Here is a 21,498-nt window from a genome sequence, read left to right on the forward strand (position 1 = left end):
TTCTTCTTGTTACTATAGCCTTTAATACATAATGTATGAATGTCACATTTTATTTGCATTATTCTGAAAATGTCATTTTTATGTAATGAAAAAATGTCATTTTTTGCATTATTCTGAAAATGTCATTTTTTTCCCATTCTCGTTTTTTCGATGAATTTACTTAAAATGCATAAATATTTTAATCAAAAAATAAAATGTAAGAATTGCTTTAAAATTATAGGAAATTTATGATCAGATTTAGACAAGTAAGTATGAGTAGTTATATTATTATGACAACTGTGTCAAATATAAAATGACAACTTCTTTAAAATCGTATGCCTATAGGGATTAGGACAATATTTGTCATTCATTAGTTTTTGACATAAAATTTCTATTTAAATTTCGAAAAAAAAAAATTCAATAATTAATATTTTAGGATAGTGCAGGTGAACAAATGAATTTCAATATCATGCTGCCTACAAAATGTCATATGTAAAGCAAAGTTGAAATAAGAATAAATCATAAGAAAACTTAGAGCATTACTTGTGTAAATAGCACTGGGTATATGCCAAATCTTTAAACAAAATGGTCTGTTTTGATTTAGAGGTTCATTCCTTAAGAAAACTATCTTACTGAATGGCATTATGTTGTTGTTAGATCCGTGGGATGAATAAGGAGGAAATATGCTTCTAGAGTGAAACTGGCGTATCTTATTAAATGTGTCTCAGTTCCAAATCAGTTTTGTTATTGTTAAAGAATAATTTTTACCCGGAACATTACATATTATTCTTCTGGAGCAAGAATTTTCCTAATTCTGTAAGAAGGATGAAATTCCAGCATTATTTAGAGGGTATTTTCCACAAATATTTATAATTTATCCGGCATTATTTATAATTTTTCACAAAAACTTAACAAATAGAATTTTTTTCAAAAAGAATTAAAACCAAAAATATAAAACCAATTTTTAATTAATTGTAAATGAATTGAGTTTAAAATTTACAAAAAGAAGAAATCCAAAATGAATTTCTTCTTCAACACTTTGTGTAATTCATTTATAAAATTATTTACTTATACACTTACAATTACTGTTTTCAACAAACAATATACATACACACATACAGCTTTTAATTAATATATATATATATAAAGTTTAATTAATCAGTACAATTGTGTCTATAGTTTATTCTGCAGGATATTTTATATAACTCAAACTTTTATAGCCTTGATTTAACATTGCGATAAATTTTTTATTATAGAGTAGACACCCTTGCACATTGACTTGTATTCAATATTCCTCTATAATAATGAAACACAACATCCTATATGTATATGCAAACATAGTAGTATCTAGTATGTAAGTATGTATATTTTATTATGCTTACAATATATATATATATATATAGGTTTTGATTAATAGTATGTGTATAACAAGATTTTCAAGTTAAAAAAAAAATTGAAATTTGCGTAGATCAGGATGTTTAACATTATTTTAAGTTCTTTGTGTATAATTTTATCCTAAATGAAGCATAAATGAGGCTCATTTATTAATGATAAATTCGAGATAATTTGTTTTTCTCCAATTTTCTCTTATTTTTTTTTTATAACTTGTTTTTCTTTTCTGCCGTTAAATAAAACAGAGACTATACTGCTTTATTCTTATTTCCGCATACAAACATTCATACGTCTTTTTTATTATGTGACTGCATATATATACGGCAGGATTTGCTGTAAGATATTCAAATTATATTTTGCATTGGGAGTTGGGCACTATGATTTAATGAATTCATATTTAATTTTCATATCTTAATTACACTGTTTTTCTCCCAGGTTCTGATTTCTTCTCTAATTTCTATTTAAATGTCATAGTTATAGGTGCCGCGAATGGAAACTGCAAAATTTCAAAATTTTGCCTGTATAATTTCTTAAAATTTCATATTCGAATCTGATATCTGAATAGGAATCCTTAATTTTGAACCAACCAACTAAACGCCTATTAAAGGATTTTGAAATTTCGACTCTGTAACTTCGAAATCCGACAATTCGGTTCCAATATCTTGATTCAGCCTCTTTCACTCTGTGACATGGACTCTGACTCTTCAAAATTGAATTTGATGTTGCGACACCAAATCTGACTTCTTGGCTGCCATTTTAGCTCTTAAACTCCGATCCTGCCTTCTTGACTCAAATACCGTCTAAATGTCTCAGTCTAAGAATCCTCGACTCCGACTCTGACTCATTAACTTTGACTTTTGTTACACTTTAACACTTTTTTTTTTTTAAACTCACCCAAAATTATAAACGAAAAAACAAATTAACTGAACATTTACGGCACATTGCTTGTATTTTACATTTTATAATTTTATTTGTTTGTATATAGGGTTGTGCTAGGCTACAATTTTCATGAAATATTTACGTATTTCATAAAAAGGACTTAATTTATGCCGAAGAATTTATTAAAGTTAATGTGTTTTTTTTTTGCCCTTTATGCAAGAAGTGAGTAGAATTTGTTTTATGTTTCATTTGCTGGTAATGTTTTGAATAAATTTATTTTGTATAACAACACAAAAAAAGAAAGTATTAAAATGAAATTTAAAGAAAAAAATTACAATTCTGGCGGTTTTTAAAAGCTATTTAACTGGAAAACAACAACAACAACAAGAAAAAAGGGAAGTAAAAATAAATCACAATTGTTTTACTGAAAAGAAATTTTTTTTCACGCCACACCATTCTTTGCTTAAAAATTGAATATACGCAAACACTTTAATATTGGTGAGCCCCTGAATATATGCAATTTTAGATGTTATTTTCAGAAATGTTATTTAAATTTAGAAGTTTCTAAAAAAATTGATTTTAATTTTATAATTTCATTTTAAGATTTAAGATTTTTTTAAATTGGCTTTCATATGATTTGCTCAAGAGTATTGCAATAATATGTGCGTTTGACCATGAGCCATTCAATTGATTTGACACGTTCGAACCAAAAGAAATATTTGATAATTAAAATTTCTGTTTGGGAATCTTCCAATTACCATCCTTTCCCTCAAATTTTACGAAAACGAAATCATGACGGATTTCTGATTAAAAAAAGAGAAAATTGAAAAAGAGGAAAATTTGATTATTTTTTTTTTTCTTCTTCAAGATATCAAGTTTTTCCATTGCACAAAATATAATTCGAAAACAGAAATTTTTTCGACGTGTAAAGCATTTTTCTTTTTTTAAGCATGAAATAAACAATAACAGGCAACAGTAAAAGTTTTTTAAAACAAAAACATTTTTTTTTGTTTTCATCTTCTCAATCATCTTAGGAATAAAACAAAAATAAAAAAAAATCAAATTTTTCTTAACTTTGCTTTTTTTTTTTAATTAGTTCTTGTCTTAATTATAGACTCAAATTCTAATTTTCGTACGGAAAAAACTGATTAAAAGAGAGAAATTTGTGCTGTCGGACAAAGAGAAAAAAAAATATGATTAATTTGCATGCATCCCTGAGATTTTGTAAAATGGTGAACAAAAAAAAAAATGCAAACAAGAAAGTTAAAATTAGATTTTTGAAAAGGGTTTTGTAAATTTCATTTGAATTGTAATTGAATTTGAATTTCGTACACAATTATGGGAATTTTTCTTGATGAAATGAAAAAATTTGATTAATTGTTGGATTAAAATAAATGAATTTAAAATTAATGCTACGATAATTGAAGCTTAATATATTCAAAATGGAGACTATTCAATTATAAATTTTTAAATATCCAAAATAACTGCAATATAGGCTTTCATATACTTTGTTAGCAAGGTTAAAAAGTGACTAAAATCCAGCAATGATTCCCTAGTCGTTTTTAGAATAGGTTTAGGCTTTCAATACAAGTTCACTTCTTGACAGAAAAATATGAATTTATATAATAAATAAATATAAGAATAAAACTTTATCCTGTGAATTCCTGCTGCCCTAGGTCATATAGATCTAGATAAATTCCATAACTAACCATTCAATCAAGTGAAATAAAATTTCTCCACACTCTTAAGAAAACTCACTCGAATTCGGCGCTTTTATTAAAGTTTTTAAGATTTTTTTTAATTGTACATTATACAGAAGGGGTAACAGTGCACCGCAACTAGCATGTAAGAAATTATTGTGTGGTACGTCCGTATAAAATCCCTCGAAGCTCATGAACCCAAATGAAAAAAACCCTCGCCAATCAATAAGAGTATCTTGAAAAGTCCAGTATTTCCCTTCACCTGCCGGTAAGATCCCTACAGTCTCTCAGAAAATGGACCGAGGCCTCCTCATATACACCACAAGATCTGCAACCATCCTCATTTTCTATGTCGTCAACATACCGGTGAAGAGTCTCACCTGGTATTTTCCCCAACCCTATAATCTTCTCAAATTGCTTTTCGCCTCTTCTCTGATATCTTTATTGATTCCCAACGAACAGTATGTTGTTCAATTCCGTAGAAGGACTCTATAGGCCAAGAAGAGGTGTCCTATCCTCCTTCCCCGAAAGCACAAAACTAATAAGTCAAACATAGTAAATTCTGTCTGATGGCTTCAGAATTTTTTTTTAAATAAATTTTTTTTCCATTGTATAGACATGACATAAGTTGAATATGAAATTACTTGTTTTGTTCAGTACTGTACTCGAATTCTTTTCGTAATTCAAAATTATGTACACCTTTTTATTATTCTTGAACTCCTTAGATCATTTACTAACTACCTAAATTTCCCACAATTATTATTTTCTTATTATACAAAAACGGCGTAAAATTAATTTTGCAAACATAATCACATTTAAAAAGAACTTCCGCACATTTTCATGCTTTGACTGTAAATTAGGAGGAAAAATGCGAAAACCGAAAAATATTATGAACTTAAAATTCAACTAACATTCGGAAAATTCAACATTTTGTTAAAATAATAAAATCAAATTGATTGTAATAATGGTGTATTGGTGTATTCGATTAATAAAAAGTGATAATCGGAAAATTTAATAGAGTGTGCCAAATTATCGAGAACATTTCTTTTTTTTCTGTATTTGCTTTTATTTTGTTTGTATAAGTAATAAGTGTACGTTCTAAGTGTTTATTTAAAGATCATGTTAAATTTTTACACACTATTTGGATGTGAAAATGAAAATTCACTTTCATATTATTGAAAATTTTCTTTCGTTTTTTTTCTGTTTTTGCTTGCTGGATGATTACAGATTAATTTTATGGTGTACTTTTTCAAATAAATGGAATATAAGAGTAATAAGGAACGTATCACTTGTATCAATCGTACAGAAGACGAAATTAAAATGAATTTTGTTTTTTTGCTTTATTTTTATTTTTGTAAACGAAAATTTAAAAGTGGGTGCGTAGGAGTAATGTAAGAGTATTTGAAGAATTAAAAAAAGTACCCCATAATAATGTAGGGAGCAAGGTAAGAGTATGTTAAAGAATTAATTTTGTTCAAAAATTTTAAGGGGTAAACAGTCTAGGCTTGACTTAGTCGTAGTTTATATTTGCTCGTGCCATGTTGGCCGTAGCGATTTCTTATTTTATTGTTCTTCGGCATGTATTCTTGGGTCATCCAACGTCTCTTCTCCCTTGTGACGCCTCTTCAATATCACAATACCTACCATACAATTATTTCAGGTGACCGTCGCAGAGTATACCCATCCCCATTTTTCTTTTTTACTATTTATTACCGAGAGATTTGTGTTAATTTTCCGTTCAGAATACTCGGCAGATGATTTTTAGCGTCCTATTTTTAGGCCACCTGCATTTTGTTTATGAATTCATTTTTCAACTAGCTTTCATGTTTCGGAGCCATACAAAAAGACTGTTTTTCATGTCTTGAATATTCTTAATTTTGTATTTCTTATAATTTTTTGTTACTTTAATCTCTTCACTCTTTTTTTCGAGATAATTTTGATTTAAAAAGAACTAAATATATTTTCGGAGAGATTAAAGGAGTTTGATTTTAATATGAATTCTTATATAATCTTCCTTATCCAATAATTAAAATCTTTAAAACCAAAGTATTGTAATAAAATTAAATACTAAGGATAGAAAATATGACTGAAACATGTTAAAAATTTTCCATTATCAAAATATATTCTCTTCAGGGAATAATATACACTATTACTGTCAAATTCTTGAATGTATATTACTTCCGTACATACCGATAATATCAACATAATGTTGACATAGAACAATATTCATGTGTGCTTGTGGTAAACAAAGAAATAAAAATGAATTCAAAACATTCTTATTTTTTTTTTCAGTTTTAATGGCATATTTAACGTTCTTCTTATTTTATTAAGAGTATGTGAAAAATTACATATGTAATGTCATATGAACTGTTAGCCATAGAGAATTAAAAAATATAAAGAGAAGAAGTAAAAATAAAACGTACAACAAATTTTACTTAAACAATTTTAAAGAGATGAAGATATAATTGTGCCGAAACTCACATTATTTTGTTTGGGCAGCTTAAAAATTGTAAACTATCAATTTTTTTTAGATTTTGAGTGTGAAATAACTGTGTAAATCACCGACTCTATACAGCAGGCAAGAGCCATGTTTTGTGCGCTATGAATGATTTGCAGAGCAGCGAAGTTCAATTAATTGTATGATTATCCAAGGTTTTCTGCCTCTAATATAATTGTAACTGGTTCAAAATAGAGAGAGCGTGAAAGGGCCACGCTAAGTTGCTCCGAACTGAGGTTATTAATTGAATTTTTTTGGAAGAGCAATGCGAAGACTTTTCGCAAAATGTCTCATTTACCACTAAGATGATTCGGGAGTCGTAAATCCAGCGGATGTAAGTTCAACACCAATGGTTCAATTCATCAATGGTTTTAAGTATAATGCTCTTTCAAGTGGGGATGAGAATCACTATAGATTCTGTAGGTCGATGTGAATTGACGACAGCCAAATTTTAGAGTGAGAATGTATTCCATTAGCTGGTAAAAGTAGGATTACATTACAGCAATCTTTTAAAATAGTGCTATAGAAAACTATAAATAAAACATACCAAACCCAACGACAAATGACCTTCCATTTGCATCACTTTATAAATTTTATATTTTTATATAAAATGACGTTTTATTTGCCAAAGACGTAGCAAATGAAGTGACAATGTGTTTTTTTTTCTTTCGTAACCAACAAAATTAAATTCATTTCATTCTTTTATTAAAAAAAAAAAAGAGACACAAAATATTAATAAAAGCACAAGAAATAAAGAAAAAAAGAAAACCATAAATAGAAAGGACAATAAAAGAAATTTAATGCACAAATTATCCTGTTGGTGACAGCACAATACGACATAAGCAAATGATGATGATGATATAACGTGATTTTGAGGAAAACTCTACTTAAATGTAGAAGAAAAATAAGAGAATACCAAACCAGAATGACAAACGAAACAGAGGGGAAGAAAGAAATATTTAATATGAAAGAAAAACACACGGATGTAAAGAGCTCTTTTCAAATTCAAATAAATAAATTAAATTTTATATTGAAATTTTTTAAGAATAAACACATTTAAAATTTTATTTAAATAATTGACATTTTGAAAGGAGATGAGATGAAAGGAAGCTTTAGTATAGAAAAGAATATGAAAAAGGAGGTTAAAGAGAAATTTAAGCTTCCTGTTTGAACAACAGGAAATTCATAAAAAAAAGAGAAGAAAGAAATTAAAAATAAATAAAAAGAGAAAAGAGAAACAAACTGTTTCTGTTACCAACTTGATAATTGAAAACGTTTTCCTTTACAATAATGTTTTTGACATTATTTTATTTTAGAAGAAACTTGTATATAATTTTTAAAAATAGAAGCTTTATACGAGCTACTTATTGTATGTATAGCGTAATATTTTTGAAATGAAGTTGAAGGAAGAAGTTTAAATGAATTTCTAAAATAAAAGCATTGAAAGCAAGAGGTCTAACGTCAGTGATCGGAAGAAATCATTTAAAATACGATAAGAATTACGAAATTAAAACTTGGTTTGCTGTAATTGGACCGGTATTCTGCAGGGGCCGTTGTAAATGCTTATTGCGAATGAAATTCCAAAGATATGTGGATCTCAACTAACTTGTAGTGGCAATCTAGTTTCTATTTAAAAAAAACACCAGAAACATACTGAGACTTTGAATGGGTAGATAAGTTAAAATAGTCAGTAGCAAATCCAAATTTTCGAGGCGAAACAATTTTTATAGTTCCGTTTAATGCCGTTAGAAAATATATATCTATAAAATCCCACCATGTACAGATGGAATGTAAAACGACTTAGTAAATTTCGAAGAAAAAAAGGAGGCATTTCCAAAATAAGATTTATAATGAGATCTTAACAAATCAGGGGACCTGCTGATAATATTCCAGAATAATGATCAAATTGAAAAAAAACACATGACATGAGCACTAGAAGGCCGAGTAAGTTTGCAGCTAGATTTTCAAACAAATAAAGTGCGAACGACTGCCTTTGTAGACCCAGAACAAGTACGGAAAGGCAAAATCAATTGAACAGTATTTTGAATATAATTTCAATCACACACGGAAACGGACAATGTCAAAAAAAAACACGAGCTAAATAGCCTATATTCCTATTTTACAGCCGTCGATTAAATTCGCAGCGGTAATTTCGCTTTATTCTGGGCAGTCCCATTTAAATATGTGCATTGTTTATGAATTCAACATTCAATCGCTCTTGTTCTGTTTTCAGCTTAAGACCAAATTATAGATAGTAGTCAAATCACCCTCGGGTAGTGGTTGTGTTATTGTGTAGGTGCATTATAAATAATTCTTAGGAAAAATATGGAAATGGATCGAATTCTTTTGTTTCCTAGTATAAATAAAAAAATCAGCAATTAATCAAAATATCGTAAAAAAAAAAATCCCTTTCCTTTATATCCCTTTTAATAGAAAGCCCTTTCAATAACAAGAACGCGTCATTTTGTTTTAAATTGTGCAAATATAATGTACACGTGTACAAATTTAAGTTAAGTAAGAAAAATTTTTGTTTTTCTATTAAAAAAAATTCCTTTCGAACCTTAATGAAAAAATGATTAAAAAAATTTTACCAATCTCTCGATATTTATGCATGTGTTTTTGTAGTACCACAGTTGAGCGTAAATAAAAATGTTGTCCTTCCTTTCATATTTTCAAATACACATACATACTTCAATCTCAATACCATTTTTACTGTAGGTAGAGTAGCCGTACTCTTTATTTAAACCATTTTAATCCTAGCTATCCTTCTATCCTTCCAGTGAATTTGTATAAGAAAAAAAAAAGGCAGAGAAAAACAAAAATAAAATGCTGAGTGAAAACAAGAGCAGAAAAAAATTCATAAAAATTTAAGTCACGTTCAACAAATGCATTGCTATAAAAGAATAATAAAAACAGAAGAAGAAAAGGGAGCAAAAAATGAAAATGTCCTTTTTCTTGTTTTTAATATTTTTGTTTTTTCCTTATTGCCTTGTTTTTTTTTTTGTTTTAAATATCTTCTTTTTTAGGTATTTGTATGATACAAGAAGGATTACAAAATACCAAAAACCAAAAAGCTTTATAAAAAAAAATTCGCCCTATACGGAATCCTTAAGTATGTGAAATAAAAAAAGCACAAAAAAAAGGCATAAAGATGGAGGAACATCCTCTCTATTTTTGTTTGTTTGCTCAAATTTTTTCCTTCGATTTCTTTTATTACTATTACGTCCTTCTTCAAGGATTCGACCATAACACGTTCGGCTTTAATGTAAGCTTAGTTAATATACGTAAGCGTATGTATGCATGTATGTGTTTATTGTAATGTAAGGGAAAATCATCAATGTTGTCATATAATAAATATGTGGGTCAAGTATTTCTCTATATTTTTTTTTTTGTTTTCATTCTCTTGTATTCTGATGATTTTAGGATACACCACTATACATATATATTTTTCTAGTACAAATTTATCTATCAAGTATAGCATTTATAGATCTAACTATTAAAATTCTGTAGTTTTATATTGTTATTAACTTAAAAATCAATGGACCTACAAGTTTTATAGGTTTAAATTTTGTGTACTTCTGAAAATGAAATATTTTATTGGATAGAGGGAAAAATAAAGTGTCTCAGATATAAATTAAAAAATTACGAATATTCAAATATGTTATGGTATTAAAGAATGATGATTGAATTTTGATGGTATACAATCGAATCTAAAACTGATCAGGGGATTGGGTCTGGAATTTTTGTGTAGTTAGATAATATATTAGGTGATGCCAAGTATTATCGGGAAGGATTTGTAATAGAAAGATTGAAATTGACATCGAAATCTAGTGAAGTTAAGTAGAAATAATGAAGTCATCCGAGTCTTTTACACCGTAACAAATGGTTACGAAAAAGTAGATTTTTCTATTAGTTAGAGAGCGGGCACAAGGAACTTTGCGCACAAATTTTTTTATGGTGTATCAAGATTCTGCCGTATAACAGTTAGAGGAGGTTTACTTCCAACGCTTTGAATGAGACAGAAGTTAAAGAACAACGAAAATATTAAGATACAGCCAAATGCCGCCCGAACATCGGATTTTAGGATATATAATCACTGTCTTACGGATTATTGCCAGTTCAATTCTTTATGCAAAGAAATTAAAAATGACTAAGGAAAATCTTGCAAACCTGGCTGAGTATATTATAGATATCTTAAAATTGAACGTGTCTTCCTCCATTTGAACATACTATGTAAAAAAACATTATCAAATTCGATTAGATTAACTAAATTTGTTTTTTGTGATACACATTATGTGATAAAGTTAAACAGAATGTCCTTTTAGAAACAGAATAACATGTACTATGTTTGGTCTTTAAAAAACAAAACAACATAGATGGTATTCTACCTATTTTGCCTCAAGCTAAGTTTCCTAAGTTTCACAATTTCTATAGTTTTCAACAATTTTTGAAAACTTTTTTTTTGCTTTTAGTTCATCTCATAATAGAGAAAATAAAAATTAATGAAGGAAACATTCAATGCATGCTGTGGGGAATTTTTTATGTCTCTTTTTTTTTAAATCGATTGATTTTCCGTTTGTGTTCCCTAGATTGGATCTAAAATGGATTAATATTATTTGTCTCTCTATCAATTTTGAGAAAAACAATAAAACAATTGTTCATTTGGAAAAATTTATTAAGAGAACTCTTTCTTTTCAAATTGCATTATTAAAATTTTTAAAATAGAGGAGCAATATGTGGGATATATATGTGATATGTGGGTAATATGTTAGGTTTCGTTCATTATACGACGTGTGGTTTTCATTGCGTCGAAACCTTCAATCAGATTATAAACAAAAATATTAACTAGTAAAGAGTCTAAACATTTTCTTCCAAAATTAATTCCAAGAGGCTTAATATTTTCTTCCAAAAATTTTATATGGTTTTCTAGCATATTTTCAACTTGTGTAATTTTTATTCAATTCATTGGTTTATTAAAATACTACCAAATTAAATTAAATAAAATTATTTTACAATTTTCATAAAAACTATAATAATCTTAACTAAATGAAAAATAAATCTCTAATTTAATTTGTCTACTATACACTAGTATTAATATATGACATATGCACACTCTCATATACCCTTAATAATCTTATTATATTGTGTAAAATAAAACTTGACATCCATACAAATTATTTGAAATGCATAATATACAAGTGGTTCTATATATACCGAAATATATAATATGCCATTCTTATGATACTTTAATTGATATAATATTGTTGCCGTTTCATGCCGTTTTCGTGCCGAATATTGTGCTCAGTTTTACTGAACCATTTTGAAATTATTTCGCACTCTTAATGGGATGAGTTGAGGTAATTGATAAAATAAAACAGTCAAATAAACTAAAGTGAGTCGAGTGAATTGAGTCAATTAGAGAGATACAGAGTGATTTTACACATTAATGGCTCACAAATTCTTCAAGAAAATATTGAAATTAAAACCACAATGTTTTGCAATTCCGAATCTGACTTCCAGTCTAGCATTTCTTTTAATTTTCAATATCGACCCCTTAACGTTTTCTTATATGTGAAAAAGCTGGAAATATCTACTTTAGACTCGACTTGAAATTTGACTCTCAATTTGGTAGAATTTAAAATGAAAAAATGATTCAATAACACTATGCTCCCTGCAGTGACAACACCTCCATATTTACATTCTCTTAACTAATATCATCATTTAATTTACATACTTAACGTGCAATAAAATTAGCTGTGCACAAATTCTTAACCAAAATCAATTTATATTGTATGAATAAATCAAGTGCATTAAAATTTTTCTGATAATTGCAAGGACACGTATATATACAAGTCTAATATAATATTGTAAATTTATTCACATATTCACATTTACATTTGCTTATATATTAAGTTAATGGTGATGATACATTTTATTTAAGTATGAAATACTTCAATTTAATTTTGTGAACCGAATATTTTGTTATTTAAAATATGAAAATTGAAAATTATACTCCAGGAATTTCTTAAATTGATGAAATTTAATTTGATATAATTGTATAGTTATGGTACTGATAATATTATTAATAAATTCAAGCTAAAATAAGTTTCGAAAAACGAACATAAGGATACCGTGGAATCATGTGTGAATTTTCATGTGGATTTCACGGACGGAACATAAAATGATTAAGAAAAACCTAAGCAAACTGGTCTTGGGGATTGACTGATCTTGCATGTACTGTGGACAAAGGGAGGAAACCTTGATATGCCTTCTCACCTTCGAATTTGGAGCAATGATTCATAAGAGAAGGCGACAGCTTGGGTGGGCCTTTGCCGATGGATATATCATTGTGGGATATTTTCCCGAAAAAATTGCACGCATATACCAAAAGTGTGGGAATCGAGCGAGTGCTATAGGCGAGACTCTGGACGATCGTGGGGGACACAATAAATTTTTTATGCGGAATAGTCGCGGTGCTTCGCTTGCACTCGTGAATTTGCGAAACGTGAATTTCCGTCACTCTTAAATGTCTTTAAAAATCTTAAGGATGTTCTTTTCACGGCTTCAAATTTTCATCCATTTTATTTCCAAGGTTTTTTTATATAATTTTTTTCTTCCATAATTATTCTTAGAATTTTAATTTGCTTATATAGACTGAGAAAATCTCAATCTGATTACTTTTATTCGCTTTTCTAAATTTCTCTAGGTTTAATTTATTTGAATTTAAAATTACTTCAACAACCTACGTTCTATGTGCCAAGTTTTTTCTTCTTCTATTTTTTATTTTTTTCGAAGTAGATAATTTAATCGATATTCTACTCTCATGCATTTTTATAACATTGTATACCACTTTGTATTTCGAATGTATAAAAACCGTCTGTTGCTGTCACTTTTACATAAAAGCCAAACTATGTAGGACGCAAAAATATTCATCTGTGTATTCATATATAAGCTGTAAGTATGTTTTTGTTTTACTATTGTACATGTATATATAAATAACGTTTGGTATAAAATGAGACAAAAATTAAATTAAAATTCAAAGCATAATTTTATACCCAATAATAAAGGGAATAAAGAGAAAAATAGTGAAGGACGAACAATGAGAGAGGGAAATAAGAGAAAAGAGAAACGATAAATTGATAAAATAAAGATGAAACGCTCTTTTTTCTTTTACAGTTACAGTTTTCAATAAAAGTGACATCTTCTGTATCATAAAATTTTAATTTATTATATTTTTTTTTCGTTTTGCTTTGATGTGGCCACAGTACTTTGTTCATAGAAGATGAAATAAACTGTTGGTAATTACAAAATATGAAGAGATTTACTGTTTATATACGTTATACTTTGTATGTAAGTAAGTGTTGCTCAATAAGAACGTATTTTGAAGGTTTAGATTTTTCAATAGAAAAATCTTCAATAATGTTAAATATTCATATGGTTATGTGTTTTAATATCTGTGAAATATTCTAATAATTTCCTCATATATTGTAGTGTACAGTTGGAAGCTATTCGTTTAAGAAAGTCACAAGGCGGAATAGAATCGTGGACCTTGAAAGTGATGGCTTTAAATAAATTAGAAGTGTTAGAAATTTGAAAGTTTTCTACACAGACAGAATTACAAATCTCGAAATTCTAAGAAGTTGTCATATAGCAAGCGGTTCTAGATATGATATATTCCAATTAGTAAAGGAAAAATCGAAGGCAAGAGAGATATCGGAGGGCAGACAGATATTCATGGCTCACAGATATTTGAAACTGGACGGGTAATAGAATGCTAGCAGAATTAATCCGCTGTGGGAATAGAAGTGAAAAGTATACTAAAATTTTTGCAAGTCTACAGTAACAACAAGTGAAAATAAATTATCGTTTAACATCCACTGGTGGATGTTAGCAGTACAAAAGAGAAGAGTACAATAATCTTAAAAAATTTTGATTTAATTTTTTTAAGATATGCTCTTCTGTTTTTTGATTTACTCGGAATAAGCATAAGAAATGGTCCCGGTAATTTTCAAAAATGCTTACAAAAAAATTAGATTCCGAATATTAATAATTTTTACATGGAAATACTCTAATATTAAAAATTTATAAAATCCTTTAATTTCTAAAATTATTTTAAAAATATTACGCAAAGATGGAGGGAAAAAATGTAATGCGTCAAAATGGAGCTATAAAAAGAAGGACACTTTTAAACCATAGTACAATTAATTATTCAATACAATTATACCTTCCACATTATATAATGATCTTTTAATATTTATTCCCGCCAGTATAGATGTGCTGTACAATTTTTGTACATAATCACATCGTACACATACATAATCACATTAAAAGTAGTATAACATTACAATAAAAAATTGAAAAAAGAGAAAATACTATACATGAAAGAATAAAATAGAAATAAATAACCGCAAGATTAAATTTCCTTTAAAATTTAAGGCTTTCAAAAAGTCAATTTTCCTTGAAAATTAACACAATTATAATAATTATCATTTAAATAAAAAGTGTAATTAAAAATCAAGGTAAAAATCATGAAATTAGTATAGACCACATATTGTTCACCACTGTTATATATATACGAAGTGTTGAATAATAGCACAGCATGAAATCAACAGCAGCAATTATCATTATTATTGAATAAGTAAGAAAAAAAAATTAAGTACAATGAAAAGTTTACGTACTTTTTACAAATTTTCTGAATTCTTAATAAAATTTAATATTTCATTTCTTATATGTATACCTTTGTATATGAGTTATAGAACATGGAACATAAATTTTCTATATTTTAATTCTATGTAATTAAAATATTACTTCCGATTTTCATTTCTTTTATTCACTTTTAATGCTCAGTTTCCATTAAATTTCGAGTAACTTAAAAGTGTAAGATTTTTAAAGAAATTTTTTTAAGAAATTCTTAATAAAGTTTGAGAAAATATTAACGTGTAATTAACCTAAATTATAATTTGAATATATTTATAATGTACTTGTATATTTTCTATTATATATATGTATAAATCTAGTTGTTTCCATTAAATTAGTATTCACATATCATTTTTATTAGTATTCACATATTCACAATTCCAAAATAATTACATGAAAATGTAATCAATTAGTTTAACATTATTTTGAAAAAAAATTGCATACTTTTAGGAGATCACATAAATTTAAGTGGTGTTATTTAATTTCTTTTTTTTTGTGTAGCTCTTAATTTCTTCTACTTTATTCGTGTTTGGTTTATTTCAAAATATTCTATAGTTTTTCATGATGACATAAGCTCTTGGAAATGGTTCAGAATAAACTCGAAATAGACTAGTGTCGAGTGATATTTTTAAAAAATATTCGTGGTTCTATTTAAATGAGTTTAATGACTATGTCAAAATTTTTATGTAGATAAAATTTACTGATTAATTTTTTTAATCACGGATCTATATCACGGATTTAATCACGGATTTTGTAATATTAAACATTACACGAATTCTTTGAATATATGAAATGGAAAGATTTGCATCTAAGGTCTTGGTTAGCATATAGTTGTCTTCATTATTGTTTCCCAAAGTATTCCAAAAATAAAAAACACTGAAACCAATAATTTTAAAAATATGAAAGAATATTGAGTATTGTGATGAAAATTCGCCAATTTGTAGGAAGAATCCTACAATTTTTCCCAAAATTTCCTCTTTCATTTTTAAAAAATCTTCTAGAAATTTCTAATAATTTCTAATATAGAAAATTCTAATAATTTTGTAAATGAACTGGAAATTAAACCAACTGACAATTAGACAAACTCATAAAATTTTAAATTTTTCCATTTCATTTGAATAATATTACGCTCTTATACTTTTAAGGCATATAATAATATTATATAACAAAATTTCTTTGTTAATTTGAAATGACTCGTTTATATTATATATATATATATATAAAATCCTTATTATATATTAAAAGAATTGTTCGTGGTATGACCTGTACGACATAGATACCTACTTTATTATATAAATAAAATAAAAGAACACAAAATAACTTACATTAAATTGAACTTGATCTTTTTCATTTTCTATGATTAAATTTACTCTATAATATACTAAAATATTGTACCAGTAAATATACAATAAAATATTATAAAGGATAATAATGTTATAAACCATTGCAACATTAAAAAAAAAATTACACCTTTTGAATTTACAATAATAAAATAAAATTGTACGTGTATATAAATATGTACGTGTTTAATATATATAAAGAGGGAGGGCTAAAAATATTATATAAAATAGGAGAAATTATAGATTGACATAATTGAGGTATCCTTAAATAAAACGCTTAAAATGTTTCCATGTAAAAATTGATTTTGTTTTCTAGTTTTCGTCCTGTTTTGTCTAATTTTCTTCATATATTTTAGCATTATAGAATTATTTTTCTAAAATATTGTATTTTAGAAAATTTCTAAAATATTGTATTTTAGAAATTCTCCATCCATTTGTAATTCTCTTGAAAATTAAAATATTTGTTTAGAGAATACAAGTGAATTTTATTGTAAAATTAGTTTATAAGAGTGACCGATTGTATGTTCAATTGTGTTTCAGTCTTGTATTCTTAACATGTTTCTGAATAAATAAATCAATTGAATTATTCAAGAAATATTAAATTTTTTTTAAAAAAAATATTATGAAAATTGTGAATACATAATTAATTCAAATGTAGTTCTTATAGAAATTTAATAATGTTTGAGTTATAATCGGTTGTGTTGTATATTAAATTTTTGAATCCTACCACATTTTTTAATGATTTTCTTAATATTCATTCCCTATGTAAATGCAATTAGTTCAATAAACAATAAAAAAATTTTTTTTTTATTATATATAATTAATATCAAATAATTTAATTGATTTGTAATTAAATTTTCTATATATACGAGTATATATATAGCATAATAATTCAGAATTGATTAAAAATGACTGATTTTTAAATAATTGTTTAAGTATCCTAGAGTTTGTTAAATTAAATTAGTGTGTTCTTTATTTATTCTTATATTCCTAATTTCTTCCTTTCTTCGTAAATTTCTAATAAATTTTGCCAAGAATGTCCTTGTTAATTTTATTGCGTCTATCCGACCATATTTTACAATATTTGGAGTAAAATATAGAGCGGTAGTGTGTTTAATTGTAGTATTTTAGTACGAAGAAGAGTGATAGATTCGGAATCAGTTTTATTAATCTAACTAACCCGTATACCTAATGCATTAAATATGTGATTTTCGCTGATTTCTTTAAAGTTTATCCTCCTTAAAGTATGCAATAACTATACATTCTATATTAGCCTAAATGTATATTCATTTTCAAATCCGAATTCTCCATTTTATGTAATAGATATTTTATTTTTCCAATAAATTTACTCATTTTTTTATAACTCATTCATCCAATAAAATACTCATTGAATTATTGCATTTTTTTTTCTCAAATTATCGAGTGAACTTTCCAAAACAAAGTGAATTAATTTTCTATAAAATATTTAAGAGATACGCAATACGGAAAATTCTTCTCACTTATTAAATCGAAAATTTCAAAAAATTATGCAAATATATTATAGTTACTCATTTTCTTCTCATTTGGCAAGTAAAAAAGCGAGATATAGGATCAGGCTCTAAATTAATAATATCAATATAGTAGGAAATGTGCTTGATAACAAACCATAAATTTAATCGACTGATTTTTATTTTCTTTATATATATATATATATATATTTTATCATTAATTTCGTGATTCGAACATTAAATAATATTGATAGATCAGAAAATATTGTATATCGATATATTTTCGAATTATTGTTTAAATTTATAGAAAAAAGAAAGAAGAAAACAAAATGTCTGTGACATTCACTCATTCTATTGCCCTATTATGTATATACTGTGCAGTATTGTATATACATAAGTGCGAGGATGATGAAAATATAGATTTATAGGCTTGTAAACACAATATATAGGTATATATATATATATAACATACATTTTCGTATTAATATTGGTTAGTTTCTATAAAATAATGAATGGAATTTATAATGAATATTATACATTTAATATATATATATATATATATATATATATATATATATATATATATAGAAAATTCAAGGACCATAAAAGATTTATGAATTTAATTTTTCAATTTTCAATATCCTTTCAAAGTCCTTAAATAATAATAAATCTTATTTCTTTAGCCTATCTGAATGAAATGAATAAATACACACACTCCAATAAATTTAGTATTTTATATAACACTACCATAATATCCATAAATACATATATTAAATTAAATATTATTATGATTTAGTTTTATTTATTAACCAAGAATAAGGGACAAGAAAATTTAAGAAGAAAAACATTTTATTTTGTTTTTTTTTGTGTCCTTTTAAATAAAAATTTTATTGAGATTAGAAAGTATTTATCACATTATTATTAAAGAATAACATTAAATTTATTATTGTATATATATGCAACGGAGTTATTATACATATATAACTTACACACGCAATATACTATTATATATTTACTAACGCAATGTACACACACACACACACGAATAAAGAAATAACATGTAAAATGTAAGAACGTGATCACTAGATGCCTTGAATATATAGTGAGAAATAAAATTCAAACAACAACAACAAAAAATATTGAAAGAGAAAATTCTTTTGTAACTTTTTATGTCATATTTTAACTTGATTAACTCACATGATGTCATGTACAAAAGTTAACATGTTGTAACCTTGACTTTTAATTTGAGACTCTTGAAATTTTTTTTGTATGCAATTTATTTTCTCTCATAACTCAATTTATTTACCTACTTTTTGTGAATAAATAATGGTTCTACACTTATAAAGAGAGAGAGAAAGAGAATTAGTAGAAACAGAAGAACGTGATTTCATTTCTTATTTTAATAATTTCATATTTAATTATTAAAATTTTGAATGTCCTACATCAATAAATTCCTGGTAACCTCACAATATATTTTTTTTCCTTTAATATATGATTAGTAATAGTAAAACGAAAATAGGTAAATAATGTCATTTTGTTAATGAAATTTGTTGTTGACACATTCATGATGCGGACTAGGTTTTTGAAGTTATTACTGTGAATAAATTTACAATAAAAAAACGTAACAAATTAAAGGTAAATAATTTCTGTCAGTTCATTAATATAGAACCGAAAAAATAAATTATTCTGATCATTCAATAATTGATGGAATTTTTAATTGAATTTTTGGTAAAAATTTTTCAATTTGCCCAAGGTAGAATATAGAGTGCTTTCATTTGAAATTGAAATTTTAAATGAAAATAGCTTTAAAACTTTAAAAGAATTAAAATTTTCAAGAAAGTTATATGAGAAATTTTAAAGGCGTAACAGGTTTATTCACATTGGTACTGTCTCACAGAATATGATGCTGGCGAATGGCGCTATGCAAATCAACAAATTCCCATTTTAAATAAGAAGGGCTTATTTAAATGCATTCGCCACTGATTTGCATATATAAAAAATCAAAAAAAGAGGCCTTCCCCATCTTGCAGCAGTTGTATGCATGTCACAGAAATGATTTTAAAGGAATAATATTAAACCTTTCAGTGCTAAACCTGAATATACTTACCACATATATGCAATACAGGAAAAAGTAATTGAGTTCTTACTTGTTCAGCGCCCTATGCCCTTTCCAAAAATAACGCCACCCCCGCTTCCTTTAAAGCAACAAACAATATGCGATACACTTTACATACTACACATAATATTTGTGACCCTGCTTTTCGGCGCTCATTTCAAATTCCTATAAAAAAATAATGTGATTTAATTTTTAAATATCCAGAGGCATTACATTCAAAATATGCTTACTACAAATTAAAATTAATTTAATATTTAAATATTTTTTATATTTTTTTTTTTTTAGGAAGGACCACCGCCAAATAATGCAACAGTAGATGATCATTTATCTTCATTACCGCAAGCATCATTTAATTATATTAATTCAATTGTTGGTAGTGGTGTTATAGGTATACCATATGCATTACATAGAGCTGGATTTGGTTTAGGAATGTTTCTATTAATACTAGTTGCTGTTATAACTGATTATTCATTAATATTGATGGTAAATACAAATTATTTTCATAAATATTTAAAGAAAATTTAAGAAATAGCTTAATTCCCACTAGCAGACTAACATAATTTGATTCTTCCAAATAACGAATTACTAATTTTTAGGTTACACCCTGTTTTTATCAAAAATACCGCGGCTTATCATTCAAAATTGAATATTACGTTGTTTTATGATTGTAATCACATTAAAAAGAAATGTTGGCTTAACCCTGTCAATTGTCAGATTTCACTTATATCCGAATTACTTACAATATTATTAATTTGCGAAAACTTTTACAATTTAAATGAATTGAAATATTAAAAATAATTACATTTTAACTAAATGAAATCTAATTTATTTAATTTAAAAGTTACTTTCAACACTTCAACCCCAATTAAAAGTTATTAATCATGAAACAAGACTAATTATGAAATTCTTACATTTATAAAAATATCAAATAACAGCACCTGTGTGTATGTTGTCAGAAAACCAAAAACAAACTTCTTACCACATTAATAAATTTTTGTTAATATTAAAATGAACACCTCAACTAAATATGAATTTAATTAAGTAATGAAAGTAAAATGAAACTAAAATGATTCCTTAACCTGCACAATATACAAACACATAGCATAATATTCTCTATATCACATACTTACATACAAGTACATTTAGGAATTTAATATGAAGGGAAAACAAAATATTCATATTTAATTTTCATCATTAATATTTTAGGCCCTTCCTTTCAACTGTACTTACCTATGCAATAACAAAATACATAAAAAACAGGATTTAATTTTCGCTTCTTTTGTGTATCCTTAATGTTTCATAATAATATTTTTTTTTGTGACGTCATGTTGGAAATTTAAATATTTTAAAATGAATTTAATTAGTCCGAATAATTTTTGCTATTTCATATTTTCTAAATTTAGAAAAATCT

The 21,498-nt window shown here is 26.5% G+C and overlaps 1 protein-coding gene across 1 annotated transcript in view; it reads left to right on the forward strand.

Annotated features, from left to right (window-relative positions):
- Positions 1-20,570, forward strand: part of LOC129616105 (uncharacterized) — a gene marked incomplete at its 3' end in the record, with an annotated part of 38,346 nt that extends 17,776 nt beyond the window's left edge. The window contains exon 3 of the mRNA XM_055531576.1: positions 20,373-20,570. Within this exon, the coding sequence (XP_055387551.1) occupies positions 20,373-20,570 (198 nt within the window). The remainder of the gene's footprint in view (positions 1-20,372) is intronic.
- Positions 20,571-21,498: the final 928 nt, after the last annotated feature.

Source organism: Condylostylus longicornis, unplaced genomic scaffold, assembly GCF_029603195.1.
Source record: "Condylostylus longicornis isolate FDR11 unplaced genomic scaffold, ASM2960319v2 ptg000162l, whole genome shotgun sequence".
Taxonomy (NCBI): Eukaryota; Metazoa; Arthropoda; class Insecta; order Diptera; family Dolichopodidae; genus Condylostylus; species Condylostylus longicornis.